This window comes from Vanellus vanellus, assembly GCF_965231255.1.
Source record: "Vanellus vanellus genome assembly, chromosome: 5".
NCBI classification, from domain to species: Eukaryota; Metazoa; Chordata; class Aves; order Charadriiformes; family Charadriidae; genus Vanellus; species Vanellus vanellus.
Window position 1 is genome coordinate 39576135 of NC_138910.1, and position 12896 is coordinate 39589030.

A 12896-nucleotide genomic window follows, 5' to 3' on the forward strand; every position below is an offset into this window, starting at 1 on the left:
CTTTCTTCGCTTTTTCTAGCTGTGGTTAAAGAAAGTGGATGATAATCCATAGCTTGTGGAATCTTAGGACTTTTGCTTTTTTGACCCAAACCAGTAGTCAGTAGGTGGCACAAATGTGACCATTTCTGTTAACAGGAGAAACTGATGGTGCAAACTAGCTTCTCTCTGGTGCAATGCTGTTGATTTTCCAGAATTTATGTACAGTCAATATTTTTATTACTCCTTTTTTTTCCCACTGTGTCCTTTCAGCCCGATCTGCACACCGAAAGCTTGCTCTGGGCCATGCTGTCATGGCTGTCGCACTCTCAGCTAGCTTTCTCTCAGCTTTTCTGCCTCTGATGAGTACAGTGGCAATGCATTCCCTAATCAATCACAGGGAGCCTGTTGGAGTAGAGACCTAATCATCCACCCGGCACCTCGGGCAACAGCCACCTTTTATTGCCACCTATCCATTAGGGGCCATTTATGTGCTTTCCCCCTCGTGAGCCAGAGGTGTTAACCAGAAATGTGTGTTAACACCTCGTTAACTCTTTCATCCTGACAGTGTTTACAGTGCGACTCAGCATGCTGCAAGCCCAAAGAGTAGTGGGATGAGAAAGTGTCAGGGTAGATGGAGAGCTGTGTGATAGACCTAAATTTCCATCTGAAGCAGCTCTTCCTGAAGCTTCTACGGTTGCAGTGAAAAGCGCGGGGGCTCATACTGCCTGCGCATCTGTGTGGTCTACATTCTGCTACAGGATCTGGAGAGCTGCAGGCTGCGTCTGGACCCTGAGATGGACCGGCACAGGTATGAAAGAAAGATCAGCTTTGCTGGGGTTTTGGATGAAAACGAAGATTCAAAGGATTCCCTGCACAGCAGCAGCCACACGCTCAAATCTGAGGTTGGCTTCGAGGAGAAAAAAGGTTTGTCAGACAATAAGGCTTTTGTATTCTCAGGGCTTGTGAAGTGGCGCTTGATTTTATGTTTTCGTTTGCTTAGACTGTGTTAAAAAGCAGGCGGCCATGGAGTCACGTGGCTTTGAATCATTTCTGAGGCGCTTCTGGCCTTCAGGGTTCAATATAACAAATGTGAGAAGCAAAGATGTTAAATTTTATAAAACGCTGCTATGACTGAAACCTATTAAGAGCATTGCAGGATTTCTGAAAAGGAGGATGCCTTGTTTGAAACTGTCTCTCAGTGGGGTGCTGAGAGAAGCATCACTATTTGATTCACTTTAAAAATAAAGATAAAAAGTGTTCGTGTTTGGTTTTTATTCTGATTACAATTTTTCATTTTGGGAAAACCACAGATAGGAGGGAAGATTGGAAACTTTCTGTGAAAATCTGTACTGGTTTGGAAGTCATGGCATCTCACAAAATTAGTGGTTGATCACTTGATCTCTTGAATTCTTTGCTACCACATGAAAACACACACCTCTGTGGCTTTTGATGGCTAGCAGATTAATGTTACCAACATACTGTATACTGTACAAGCAAACCTCAAGCTCACTGTGTTTGCTGAGAACAGCAGATCGTTTCCATTTTTGAGCCATCTCATGCAAAACTCACATACTATCTGATGGTACAAGTGTTGCAATACAATATACAGTCATCGTGCGTAATTGCAATTAGAGGCTAACCTGCCAGACAGTTACCTGTAAATGATTCTCCCTCTAACAAGTTTTCTAGAATTGTTTAAATCCTGTCTCATAATAGCCATATAAAGGCGCAGATGTTTGAGTGATAATTTTGATGATTGTTTGAAAAGGATAAATGTTTGATGATTTTTTGAAAAGAATGGAGTCTGTGGCTGGTTATCCTCTAGGAACTGTAATGTTTTATTAATGATTCAGAGGAGATTTTCTTGACTTCAGCGGGCTTTGGATAAATTTTGCATTGTCTTCAGCTGTGACCCTGCCACAATTACTGCAGAAAATATTAGAACTGCTTCCAAGACTCACATGGTGTAAAACTGACTCCAAAATTGTGTCAGGTGGGACAGTCACTCCTGTGAAGACAGCTAGGTATCCACCTAAGAAAGGTGAGATGGATAAATTCATGCTTAAGCTCATTTTTTACTACCTTTGACATATTGGCAGCCCAGCAAAGGACAAAGCCTTACAGTCTGTCTGACAGTCTAAGATCAGTGGGATAAAATGTCTCTAACTTTTTAGATGAGGAAAAGTTTGGGTTTGGGTTTGGTTTTTTTTTGAAGATAGTTATGACAATTACTTGAAACCACTTTTCAGCCTCTCTGGCAGCAGTCCCATCCACTGGGATGTTACCTGAGTGGGAGAATGCCTACAAGCATACAGTCCTGCTGGAAAATACTGGTGGCCAGTTTCTAACTGTCCTATTTTTCTTAGAGACAATGCTGACTTAGGTTTTCCTTCATGTGTTACTGTGCTACCGGCATAATGAAGAACTGAGGTTTTTTTTGCAAAGATAGAATTAACTTTCTGCATCTTTGTCTCTGTTAAACTACATTTTCCCTGCAGTTTCAGTTAAGTTGTTTTTTTCCCATTCTCCCTTTTCCCTAAGATGTCATGTAGTATTCCTTTACTAAAGCTGCCTCTTTACTACATTTTAGAGATGGGAAAAGTGACTATGGCAGGAAGGCTGAATCCTAATATACTAATATACTCTAGCAAAAATGTATTTGCAGTGTTTTGGAAGCTAAATAAAAGAAATATAATGTTATATTTTAAAATTACAATAATTATGTTCTTTTCTCTGGCCACAGCATATTCTTCTGGGGATCCACCTGGGCCAAACATAACAGATGCAGAAGCATCTTTCGTAATCTACCCTTTTCTAGATAAGAAAATGTTGTTGTGTAAATGTAACTAAATTTTTCTCAGCTGCAGCGACAGGTTTCTTTATCTCAACCTCTTTGATGAGTACTAATCTGTTTCCTTTCATTTTTTCTGGAGTGTTAAAAACTTTGTTCTCATTGCTCACCCCAGGTGTGGCTTAACAGCTATCCAAAAGCTACGAGTTTACTGTATAGAATCTGCTCCAGGTAGGTCTGAAGTACAGACACTAAAGCTAGGTAGATACAGGCTCTCAGAGGATCGTATGTATTATTTGCATGCTAAAATGGGATTTTGCAGACTTCATGAAATGCAGTTACAAGGGCTTAAATGGTTTGGCATTCGGAGGAACTGAGCCACTGTATTGAGGCTGATCCGAACAGAATTCGAGTAGTATTGATTGCTAAGGCACTCAGCATGCTCACTTGGAGGGAGATTCTCTAGTCACTCAACAGTGATTTGCCCAGATGATTCATGAGGCCTGAGGAGTAGCTCTCAAAACCTATCCAGCTGTCTTCGGCCAGGACATTAGCCACTGGAAATGGGAGTGGGAATTGAGTTCTGGAGGAATTAGGGGCATTCTCAGGCGTAAAGGTGTGTTTGATTTTTCCTGAAGCCAAAATACAATTCTATTAAAATATTTTGCTTACCCGTGGTATCCAAAAAGCTGTATCCTCTTCATTCTCAACAACAGACCAAAAGGTAACCGATCACACATGGCCTTGCCTGATTAGATCTGCAGTAAAATGACTGAGTGTTGCAACATTTGGACTGACATACTGCCATGTACTGCCTTTGAACTAAGAGGAGAATGAAAGTGCAAACGGTTGGTGCTTTGAACATTGAACCATTTCATGTCTGTGCTCATCAAAAATGCAGAGTGTCGATGGATGTTGTTAATGCCTGAAAGCTGCTGATTTGTCTGAAGGAGAGGATCTACGTGCTCCTGTTTCCTCTAAAGCATTCTAATGATGAAGAGTAACATGCAGAGACACGGATTTATGCAAATCTTACTTCAAAGAAGTCTTGCGTGCTAACCTCATGAAGCAAGCTACACTTCTGCAGTCACACGTGCTGTATGAATAAATAATTGCTCCTACTGCAGAGTTCAGTGAGGTTTACAGAAGCCAGGCCCACAGGAAAATAGGTTTGTCCGTGGTGCCTTGTTCATGCTTGGGATTCAGCCATCTATCCCTAGCAAGAGGTGATTCTGCACTAATGTAAACCCCAGGGGCTGGCAAAGAAAACTGCAATTTACATCCATTGGGCAGATCCTGTTTCCTGGCAGGAATGGAATCAAATTGGTGTGAATCGTAGGTTTTCCTTGTCCACGTTTTGGGTTTCTGTTAGAGCAGCTGACTCTACTTGCTGGTGGTTGAACGAGGGCTAATTCCAAATACAGACAAGGCCCGAGGCGACGTACCAGGTCTCCAGGACGTGAGGTGCTGAACACATTTCTGTAAAGCATCTTTACTGCCTGATTGACAGAGCTGCATTGGCGGTGGCTTTGGAGGAGCCTCTGGCCCCACACTCCTTGGTAGAAGAAAAGATGCTGCAATACAGACTGGCAGCAAAGGGTCGGGGGAGAGGGGAGGGCCAGGATATCTTTCTTTTTTAAATGAGGAAAAATTAAGGGGAAAAAAGTCCTCTTTTATTCTTTTAATACAGTTCCCAGCAGGAAGATCAGGATAGGAGGCTCCCGCTTGCTCCAGATTAAAGGAACCCGCAGTTTCCGGGTGAAGAAGGGGGGTTCCCTTTCCAGCATTCGCCGGGCCGGCAGCCTAAAGAGCACCAAGTTATCACGGCAGGACTCAGAGTCTGAGAATGAGGAGCTGCAGCTGTCCCACAGCAGGGACACTGTCACTGATATAGGTAACTTAGACAAGTGGGTGGAAAGGGAGGGGACAATAGGCAGGACCTAAACTCTTGATGTGATTGCAGCAGAGCTAGAAATGGCAAGAGACCCCCACCCCAGAAGGTTAGGAAAAACTTAGTCCTTTTCAGGCACTGCCTGAACTAGGGCCTGGGAGGAACACGGTTTGGATCCTGGGTGCAGCGGCAGCTCCATGCACAGGTGGTCAATTCAGAGCTCTGTGTTAGAGCATGAACTCTTGGAATGCTGGTGCCTGACAGCTGAACGCATGCTGTCTTTAGGGGAGCACATGCACGTGTGTATATGCACATACGCACACCCCTAAATCATATGATATAATGAATATGTGAGGTCATATGATATTTTGTTGTCCATATTAACAGATAGGATATATATGTACAGACATGCACTTCATATTCTCTGTAGCATATGATATCATAGGCATGTCATATGACATGTAATATATATATTCCTATATGTAGAACATAATGCATACATGCTGCATACTATATTTCTACATATTGGCATATACATATATTGTTACAGTTTGCAGATGCCTGCCTTAGTCTTCGAAAGATGGGTCCCCATACATTTATCATACAGAAACAAAATGTGTATCCCGCCATGCGAAATCTCCATCACAGTTGAACTAAAGGGGCTCTGATAGGTGTGTTAACCAAAAACCACAGTTCAGATACATTTGGAGCTGAAATACCCTCCCAAGCTTAATGGCCATTTTTATGTTGCCCAAAAGATGCTTCAGTAGGTGAACGTGGAGAGTGAGATTGCCTGTTCTGTAGACTTTGGCAAGTCACAGTTTAGTTAAAGAGGAGAAAGGAAGGAATAACCACAGTTAAACCCCAGCCATCTCTTAACAGCGCTGATGTTAGCATTATAGGAGGCCCATAGGCTATGAAAAGGCTAGAAGAAACACAGGGATCAGTGAAGTTCCCAAAGAAACCTCTCCCTTGTATGAGTTCTTTAGAGCTAGAGCGCTAGAATCAGGATTTTTTTCCCCTTTTATCCCCATGACATTAGCAGTTTCCATGGGCAATTGGCAGTGACTTTGCCCATTGGCATTTCCAGTTGGATGCCACTTCTGGTTGGAGTTTTGTTGACATTTTTAACCACAGAGCCCAGTCAATGCAGATCACTAAACCAACCATTTGCAGCATCTGAATGGTCCAAAGAATTTGTTTCTGATGTTTTTTGTTTATCTTCTCCCCTTCCATTAAGAAAAAAGTGGGGAGGGAGCAGTGTTTCCTACTGACAAGATGGCCTGTGAGCCGAGTCTATATGGTTCTTGTAATTGTCAAGCCAGCATGATACAAGGATTGGGGAGGGGTGTCCAAATGCAGTCTTTCCAGTGTGGCATATTCTGTGTACTCTGGTCTGTTCCCACAAGGCTGGCCTGGCTTACAAGTGCTGTCCCTAGTCTTTAAGCACATAGGGAGCAATAAAAACAACCACCTTTTGGGTATTTTTCTTTTGAAGAAGGGAGCCCTTGGAGCGCGAGCGAACCTAGCATTGAGCCCGAGGTGCTGAGCAACACAGGCACGGAGGAGAACTATCATCGGAACATGTCATGGCTGCATGTAAGTATGAGTCGCCGGCAGCACTCTCAAGGATGGCATTTTCAGTAAAAAGAGAACCTTTGTGTTGGTGATAGCCAGATCACAATCACTGCTTTCTCCATGTAGCATCAAGAATCTCAAGTGTAAGTAAGTTGCAACCTTTGGAAATCATCTATTTGCCGTTTCTAAAATGGACTAAAACCAGAAAGGTTTTGTCTTGCTCCCTCTGTCATAGAATGGGTAAAGTTGGAAGGGACCTTAAAGATGACCTAATTCCAGCCCCCCTGCCCTGGGCCAGGGACACCTTTCACTAGACCAGGTTGCTCAAAGCCCCATCCAACCTGGCCTTGAACACTTCCAGGGATGAGGCAGCCACAACTTCTCTGAGCAACCTGTTCCAGTGCCTCACCACCCTGCCCATTTTGTATATTTATTTTGTAAGGGAAAAGGTACTATTTCTCTCTAGGCGTGCAGGGACAGCCATGCTACCTCAGCTGGAAAACCATTAGCTCGGTATCTTATCTCCAGCATGGCTAATAGTGGGTAGTTCAGGAAAAGTAACAGAATGGGCTACAGTGTGAGCTGGGCTCCCGGCTTCTGGGAAACGGCATTTTAGAAGCTACTTGAGCTGGCAGTTCTGCTGTGACCACTATGTGTGCTAGCTACCAGAAGACTTTTCCTCAGGGAGGTTTTCCAACCCCTTTTAGAGCCAATTTATGTATTTTTGACTCCATTAACTCTATGAAAATTAGCTTAATTATGCATCTTGTGGGGAAAAAGAAATACTTTTGGAACATTTTCTTTGATTCCTTTAGATGCATTCTGTCACAATGTCTAACCCAACAGGGCCTTGTGTATCTTCGACTCTATCCAACAGACGGGGAGTACAACAGTGCAAATGTGGTTTGGTCCTGCAGGGCCTAAGACATCCCTTTTGGTGATCTCTGTACCCATGATTTAGACATGCCAAAAGTCAGTTGGGCACAGCTACTCTGTTTAATCCACTGGTATCCAAGGACTGTACACCTCTTCATCCGTTGCCTCATGACACTCTGTGATGGTGCAATATGGTCAGTGTGCCTGTGTACCCATGCTTTGCAGAAAAGTTGGATTGACTCCCTGTGCACAGATTGATTGTATTCTGCACATGTGCATGAGGACAGATGCCTTTTGGCTTCTGAGTTGTCTTTGGGAAAGACAAGCTGTCAATAATGAGTTGATATCTCCCTCTTTCCCCCAAGTAATTCCCACAGTCCAGTCTCCACTGCCCCATTCCTATCGGGTGTGGGCAAGAACAAGATTAATCAGGGCAACTAAGATGATTAAGGGCTTGGAGCATCTCCTTTATGAGGAAAGGCTGAGAGAGCTGGGACTCTTTAGCCTGGAGAAGAGAAGGCTGAGGGGAGACCTTATTATGGCGTACAAGTATCTAAAGGGTGGGTTGAAGGAGGATGGAGCCAGGCTCTTTTCAATGGTTCCAAGTAACAGGATGAGGGGTAACGGGCACAAGTTAGTACACAGGAAATTCCGTTCAAATACATGGAAAAACTTCTTTACAGTGAGGGTGACAGAGCACTGGCACAGGCTGCCCAGGGAGGTTGTGGAGTCCCCTTCTCTGGAGATTTTCAAGACCCGTCTGGATGCAGTCCTGAGTAATGTGCTCTAGGCAATCCTGCTTTAGCAGGGGAGTTGGACTAGATGATCTCTAGAGGTCCCTTCCAACTCTGAAAATTCTGTGATTCTAATACTGCAATGTCAGAAACAGTTCTTGATTTGAAAAGCAGTCTTTTTTGGAAGAGGTTGGCAGGGTGGGGAACTTGAATGCCATGTCTTCCAAGCTCAGTCCCTCAGTCCCCCGACTACCCTGCTTCTCTGTCAGGTTTGGAAACTAAACTGAGTATGTTAGACATGAGAGTGTGTACTAGGCAATTAATTGTTAGAGGAGAAAGACATCTTCCTAGCTAGCAGCTTAGGATAAATGATGGTGCCTTTGCTCAATGTGGGAGGATGCATGGACTCATAAACACAAGGCATAAACTGAAGGGAACTTGAGATGTTTGTCTTACTCTACATGTGATCAGCCTGCATAGGAGAAAGGAAGATTTGAAAAACCACCTGTTCCAGTTAATGCCACGCAAGTACCAATATTGCATGAGAACTTTCTCTTTTCGTTTGTTGGAAAGAAGGTGTGGGTGGATGGTCACTAAAACCACAGGCAAAACAAAAAATCTGCTTTACTTAACAGTCATGAAAAAAACACTCAAAAGGATCACTGGTTCCAGTTACTTATATGCATGCACCAGCATTTCCTTTACCTATCCTTTATGGCAGCCGGGAGCGTGATAGCCTCACTCTATGTCAGTGTACTGTAACTACAAGTTATAACAGTGGACCAGAGGCTGGGTAGAGGCTATACAATGCTGATCAGATTTATACCATTTGCACATTGATACAACACTGGTGGTTTGAGATGTTCCTGATTGACCCCAAAATAACATGAGTCCAGAACAGGCTGTCAAAGACAAGAATCCCACATACGCAGCACAGATTTGTTTTAAACTAAGGTCCTGACTTTTTGGAAGCCTAAATATTTGAAGGTTGAGAGTGATGTGGCTGCCTTACTTGAGAGAGCCAGCAGAATGCAGCTGCACAGACAATAAATGGATGGAAAAGGTGGTAGAGGCTCTTCCTGGTAGTTCTGTGCATTTCTGCTCTAGGTTGTGGGATGAAGAGAAGGATTCATAAAAACCAGTTCTGACCTACAGTGTGAATGACTTGGCGATGCCTGTGTTCCGCTCAGAATGCTAAGTGGCTGGGTTTGTGTGTAACATGAAGACCAAAGACCTGCTGGACTGAGCTCTGCTCCTGCAGGAAGAAACCCTTTGAGTTACACCAGAGAGCAGTCACTGAAGTATAGACTTACCCAAGGCTTTCTTTAATTAATTACTTTAGGGACTAATAGCAGTGTTGCTGCAGCAAAGCAGGGCTCAGAATAGCTAAATGCCCAAATATTTACTCTGTTTCTTAGATGGGTTTTACAGCTCCTTGCTGCCATATGGCAACACCACTACAAATAGTAACTGAGCCAGCTAACGAAAAGCGAGGCTGGATGGCCGACCCAAGCACAATGAGGGAAGCATAGGCAGAACAACTGGCACAGCTTATTCCTACTTGAGAGCGTACTGAGACATTTCTGTTCCCATTCCTTGAAGGAAACTAACCCCCAAACCGGGTGGGTTTGCAGCTTTAATGATGACTGAGTAGCTGACAATTTCCAGTCTAAGCCCTCATCTGGTGATAGAACAGCTTTTCTACAAACTGAGAGTATACTGTTTTCCTCAGCCTTGATCTTGCCACCAGCCAAACATACGCATCTACAGCAACTCCATCTCTTTGTCTGCTGTGTTAACTCTAATGTTTCTTTAGCCATGCCTAGCTAGTTTGTAAATCACTTGCAAGTATGGAGCTCTGCAGAGACACACATACCTTTTCAAAAATCTGTGTTGAGCTTCATGGCCTCCCTAGTTAGGCTGTCGAAAAGTTAGTTTGACTGTCCCTATCACTGGCTGCCCTATGCAGTTCTCTGTGTAACTCTCTTTTCTATAGGTAACTATGCTCTTTTGTTATTTCTTTTCAAGGTTATGATCCTATTATGCAACCAGCAAAGTTTCATATGTACCCACATTGACTACTGTCACCCACACTGCTACCTCCACCACAGCCGGTCCTGTGCTCGCCTTGTCCGGGCTATCAAGCTCCTGTACGGAGACACAGTGGACTCTCTGCGAGAAAACAGCACATTGAACAGTGTGGCAAGAGGCAAAAAGCAAAAGGAAGTAAGTAGATGGAAAAAGCAGAATGTTGTGGGGTTTGTTTGGGCAGGTCATAATTACCTTCAAGGACTGCATAATGTACTCAAACAGTTCTTTCATGACAAAATGAACACGACCCTCCCTAAACACAGCTCTGCTGTAAAAAAAAAACCAACTCCTATCAACTCATTTAGCATTATGGAAAGAATGTAATCTGTATTGATTGGGAAGAATCTTAGTTGCTCATAAGATAGTTTAAAAGCTTATAACCTCACTTTAATTTTAGTGTTCTTTTATGGCCTCTACTTATCAGCCCCTGGAGTCCAGTCTCTTTTCATGTTTCTTCTCATCTGTTAATAAGACCCACTCTTGAAATTCTCGTAAAATCTTGCATAATTTCTTTCTTTTAGGTCTGAGCTCTCAGAGCTGTTCCAAGAATTGTATACATTAGTCTTTAATGTTACAGTCTTTTTAGTGACACACTTTTAATGATCAATTCAGCAGGATATTCAAACAAGATTGTGCCTTTTTAGCAAGATAAGTGGTGCCTTTAACTTCAGTGGAAATATATTTCTGCTTTCAGTAAAGTGCCCACCCAGGTACCAACTGAATCATGTCAACAGTTGGTTAATACTTTCGTATTCCTGACCACAACAGACAGACTACAGTTATTCTGAATACTGGCAATGGCAGAGTCATTCAACTACTTTGTAGTAACATTGAAAACAAAAGTGTTCATGCAACTCTGATCAAGATTTCAATTGGGTGAAGAGGCTATCATCCCTGTAAGTGGAAAATGAAGGAGTAGGAGACAAGTTCACAATGTTTCTTCATCAGCTAGCAGATTGTTTGTTTCCTGTTAAGTTAGAAAATTGAAGGGTATTTGTATGGAAGACAGCACAGAGCAGAGGAAACAACAGGTAATGATTCTGCTTTCCTGGAAACTGTAACCCCCGTATATTTCTTCTGACACAGAAAAGTAATGTATCAGTGATTTAGGAAGAGAGGCAGTCATTTCCTCTACAGAAGGCAGGCTTGAGATAGGCAGCTGGCAGTGTCCATGAAAGGTAGCAAAAGAGCACCGCATTACTGTGTCTTGTTTCATCTCCAACTTTGAATTGCAAGGCAAAGTGGTATACATCTCTTCATCCATCAAACCACCAAAGCCTTTAAGCAACAGCAAGGAAAAAAAGAAGTTGGGGGACAATAAGGTTTCCTACAAACGCACGCACCATGTTTGTACAGACGTCACTGCAGGACAATTGAGGACTTTTGAATTTTATGTGACAGGAGACTTTTCATCCTAGTTCCTCATGCTCCGGTATTATTCAAGTGCTGTCATCCTCTGACTGCATGGGCACCATTTCCACGTTTATCTGGGTTCCAGAGGAACCTCTCTTTTACTCTCACAGCTTGCAGAATGAAAGGCTGCAGGTAGCTGCAATATGCAGACCTGGCTGAGGCTTGTGAGCTCTCTGGTAAATGAGGACCACCGTGTTAATCAGCAGGCTACTAGCTTGAGGAGTCTGTAGCAATCTAACATTCTAGGAAAAGTTCCTGGTATTGTGAATAACAAACATAAAAAGGACTTGTCATTCTCACTGTCATGGCAATCTGCTAGGGACAGCTCTCTGGCAGGCATTAGCTCAAGTCCTGAAATGTGTTGTCACTTACGCTTTCTGAAGAAGAAGAGAAGATATATGTAGCTGAGAGGAATCAACGGTGTACACACTAAACACCTCAGCTGGTAATTTTTTACAGGGAAGCTGTAGTCTTTTAACCTCTAACCTGCTTAAAGTACTGTTCTCTTGAAATACATGGGTGTGCCACCTGTGAAAATTACACAGCACATTCCTCATTTGGTTGACTGGCTTCTGCCTTAAGCTTTTATTGGGAAAAGCATTGTTAGAAAGACAAGAAATTTGGATGAGATATGTCATCTCACTGATACTAGGCCTGTTGCCAGCACAGGAGAAGGCTTTGTGCTACAGCTCTGGTACTAGACAGCTTCTAATTTATGGGTTTTTCTCTTGTACATGATCTCCTCCCTTTCCACATTTTGGGAAATCTAAACTCTGCTTTCTTTTTTTTTTTTTTTTCTTTTCTTCCTTTCAGTGCTCAGACAAGTCATGCTTGAGAACTCCTTCTCTAAAAAAGAGAGTTATTGATATCAACTTGGAAGGGAAGAAGGACTCTGGAATGCTAAAATACATCAGGCACCAGGTACTGACTAGGCCATGTGCTAGTTAAGGAGGCTGGTACATAGATGTCAGGTTAGAGTGCAACAAGAAGGAAAATGTGTATGGATCTCCAAGCCTGTGTGAAGAACCGTTGCTCCTGAATATCAGTCAGTTCAGCCCTGCATGTTTTCCCCTGCTGAGTAATGCTAAATTTAAGCCTCTTAAGGTAACCCCATCAAAGAATTCTTTAAACGTGTAGCTCCACTAAATTGGGGTCTATATCCCTGGCTTCCCACAGCAATGCATGCATCAAAAGTGGGGATACAAAAGATTAAAATAAAACAAAAGTTTAAAAATCCAGAAATGCATTTAAATACAATCTGTCAGTTTACAGCAATGGTTTTCTTTGTTATTCTTTGTTCAGTGTTCCTGAAGCAGCAACAGGTTCTTTGCAGGCCTGTTCTTGGCAGTCTGAGAGATTTTCATGGATCTGTATCGTTGTTTGTGCACCACCTCGAGAGAGTTTGGCTTTTCCTTTATCAGTGTTTTGGTGACGTGAGAGACTAGCAACAGACTCAAGGAACTAGCTTGCAAGCACTGCTCTTTCAGTGTAGGCTGAAAGCAACGTTCTTCTATAGACCATTATGTGAAATGGCTGAAACTAG

General features: G+C 43.0%; 1 protein-coding gene across 3 annotated transcripts in view; it reads left to right on the forward strand.

Moving 5' to 3' along the window:
• UNC80 (unc-80 homolog, NALCN channel complex subunit) overlaps positions 1-12896 on the forward strand; it is a gene marked incomplete at both ends in the record, with an annotated part of 134769 nt that overhangs the window by 64607 nt on the left and 57266 nt on the right. For 2 of the 3 annotated variants that reach the window (XM_082483916.1, XM_082483917.1), the window contains 4 exons: positions 738-903; positions 6160-6260; positions 9878-10075; positions 12167-12274. In XM_082483916.1, the coding sequence (XP_082340042.1) occupies positions 738-903; positions 6160-6260; positions 9878-10075; positions 12167-12274 (573 nt within the window). Of the gene's footprint in view, positions 1-737; positions 904-4460; positions 4665-6159; positions 6261-9877; positions 10076-12166; positions 12275-12896 lie in introns of all 3 variants that reach the window. The other variant, XM_082483915.1, reaches the window with a different exon arrangement.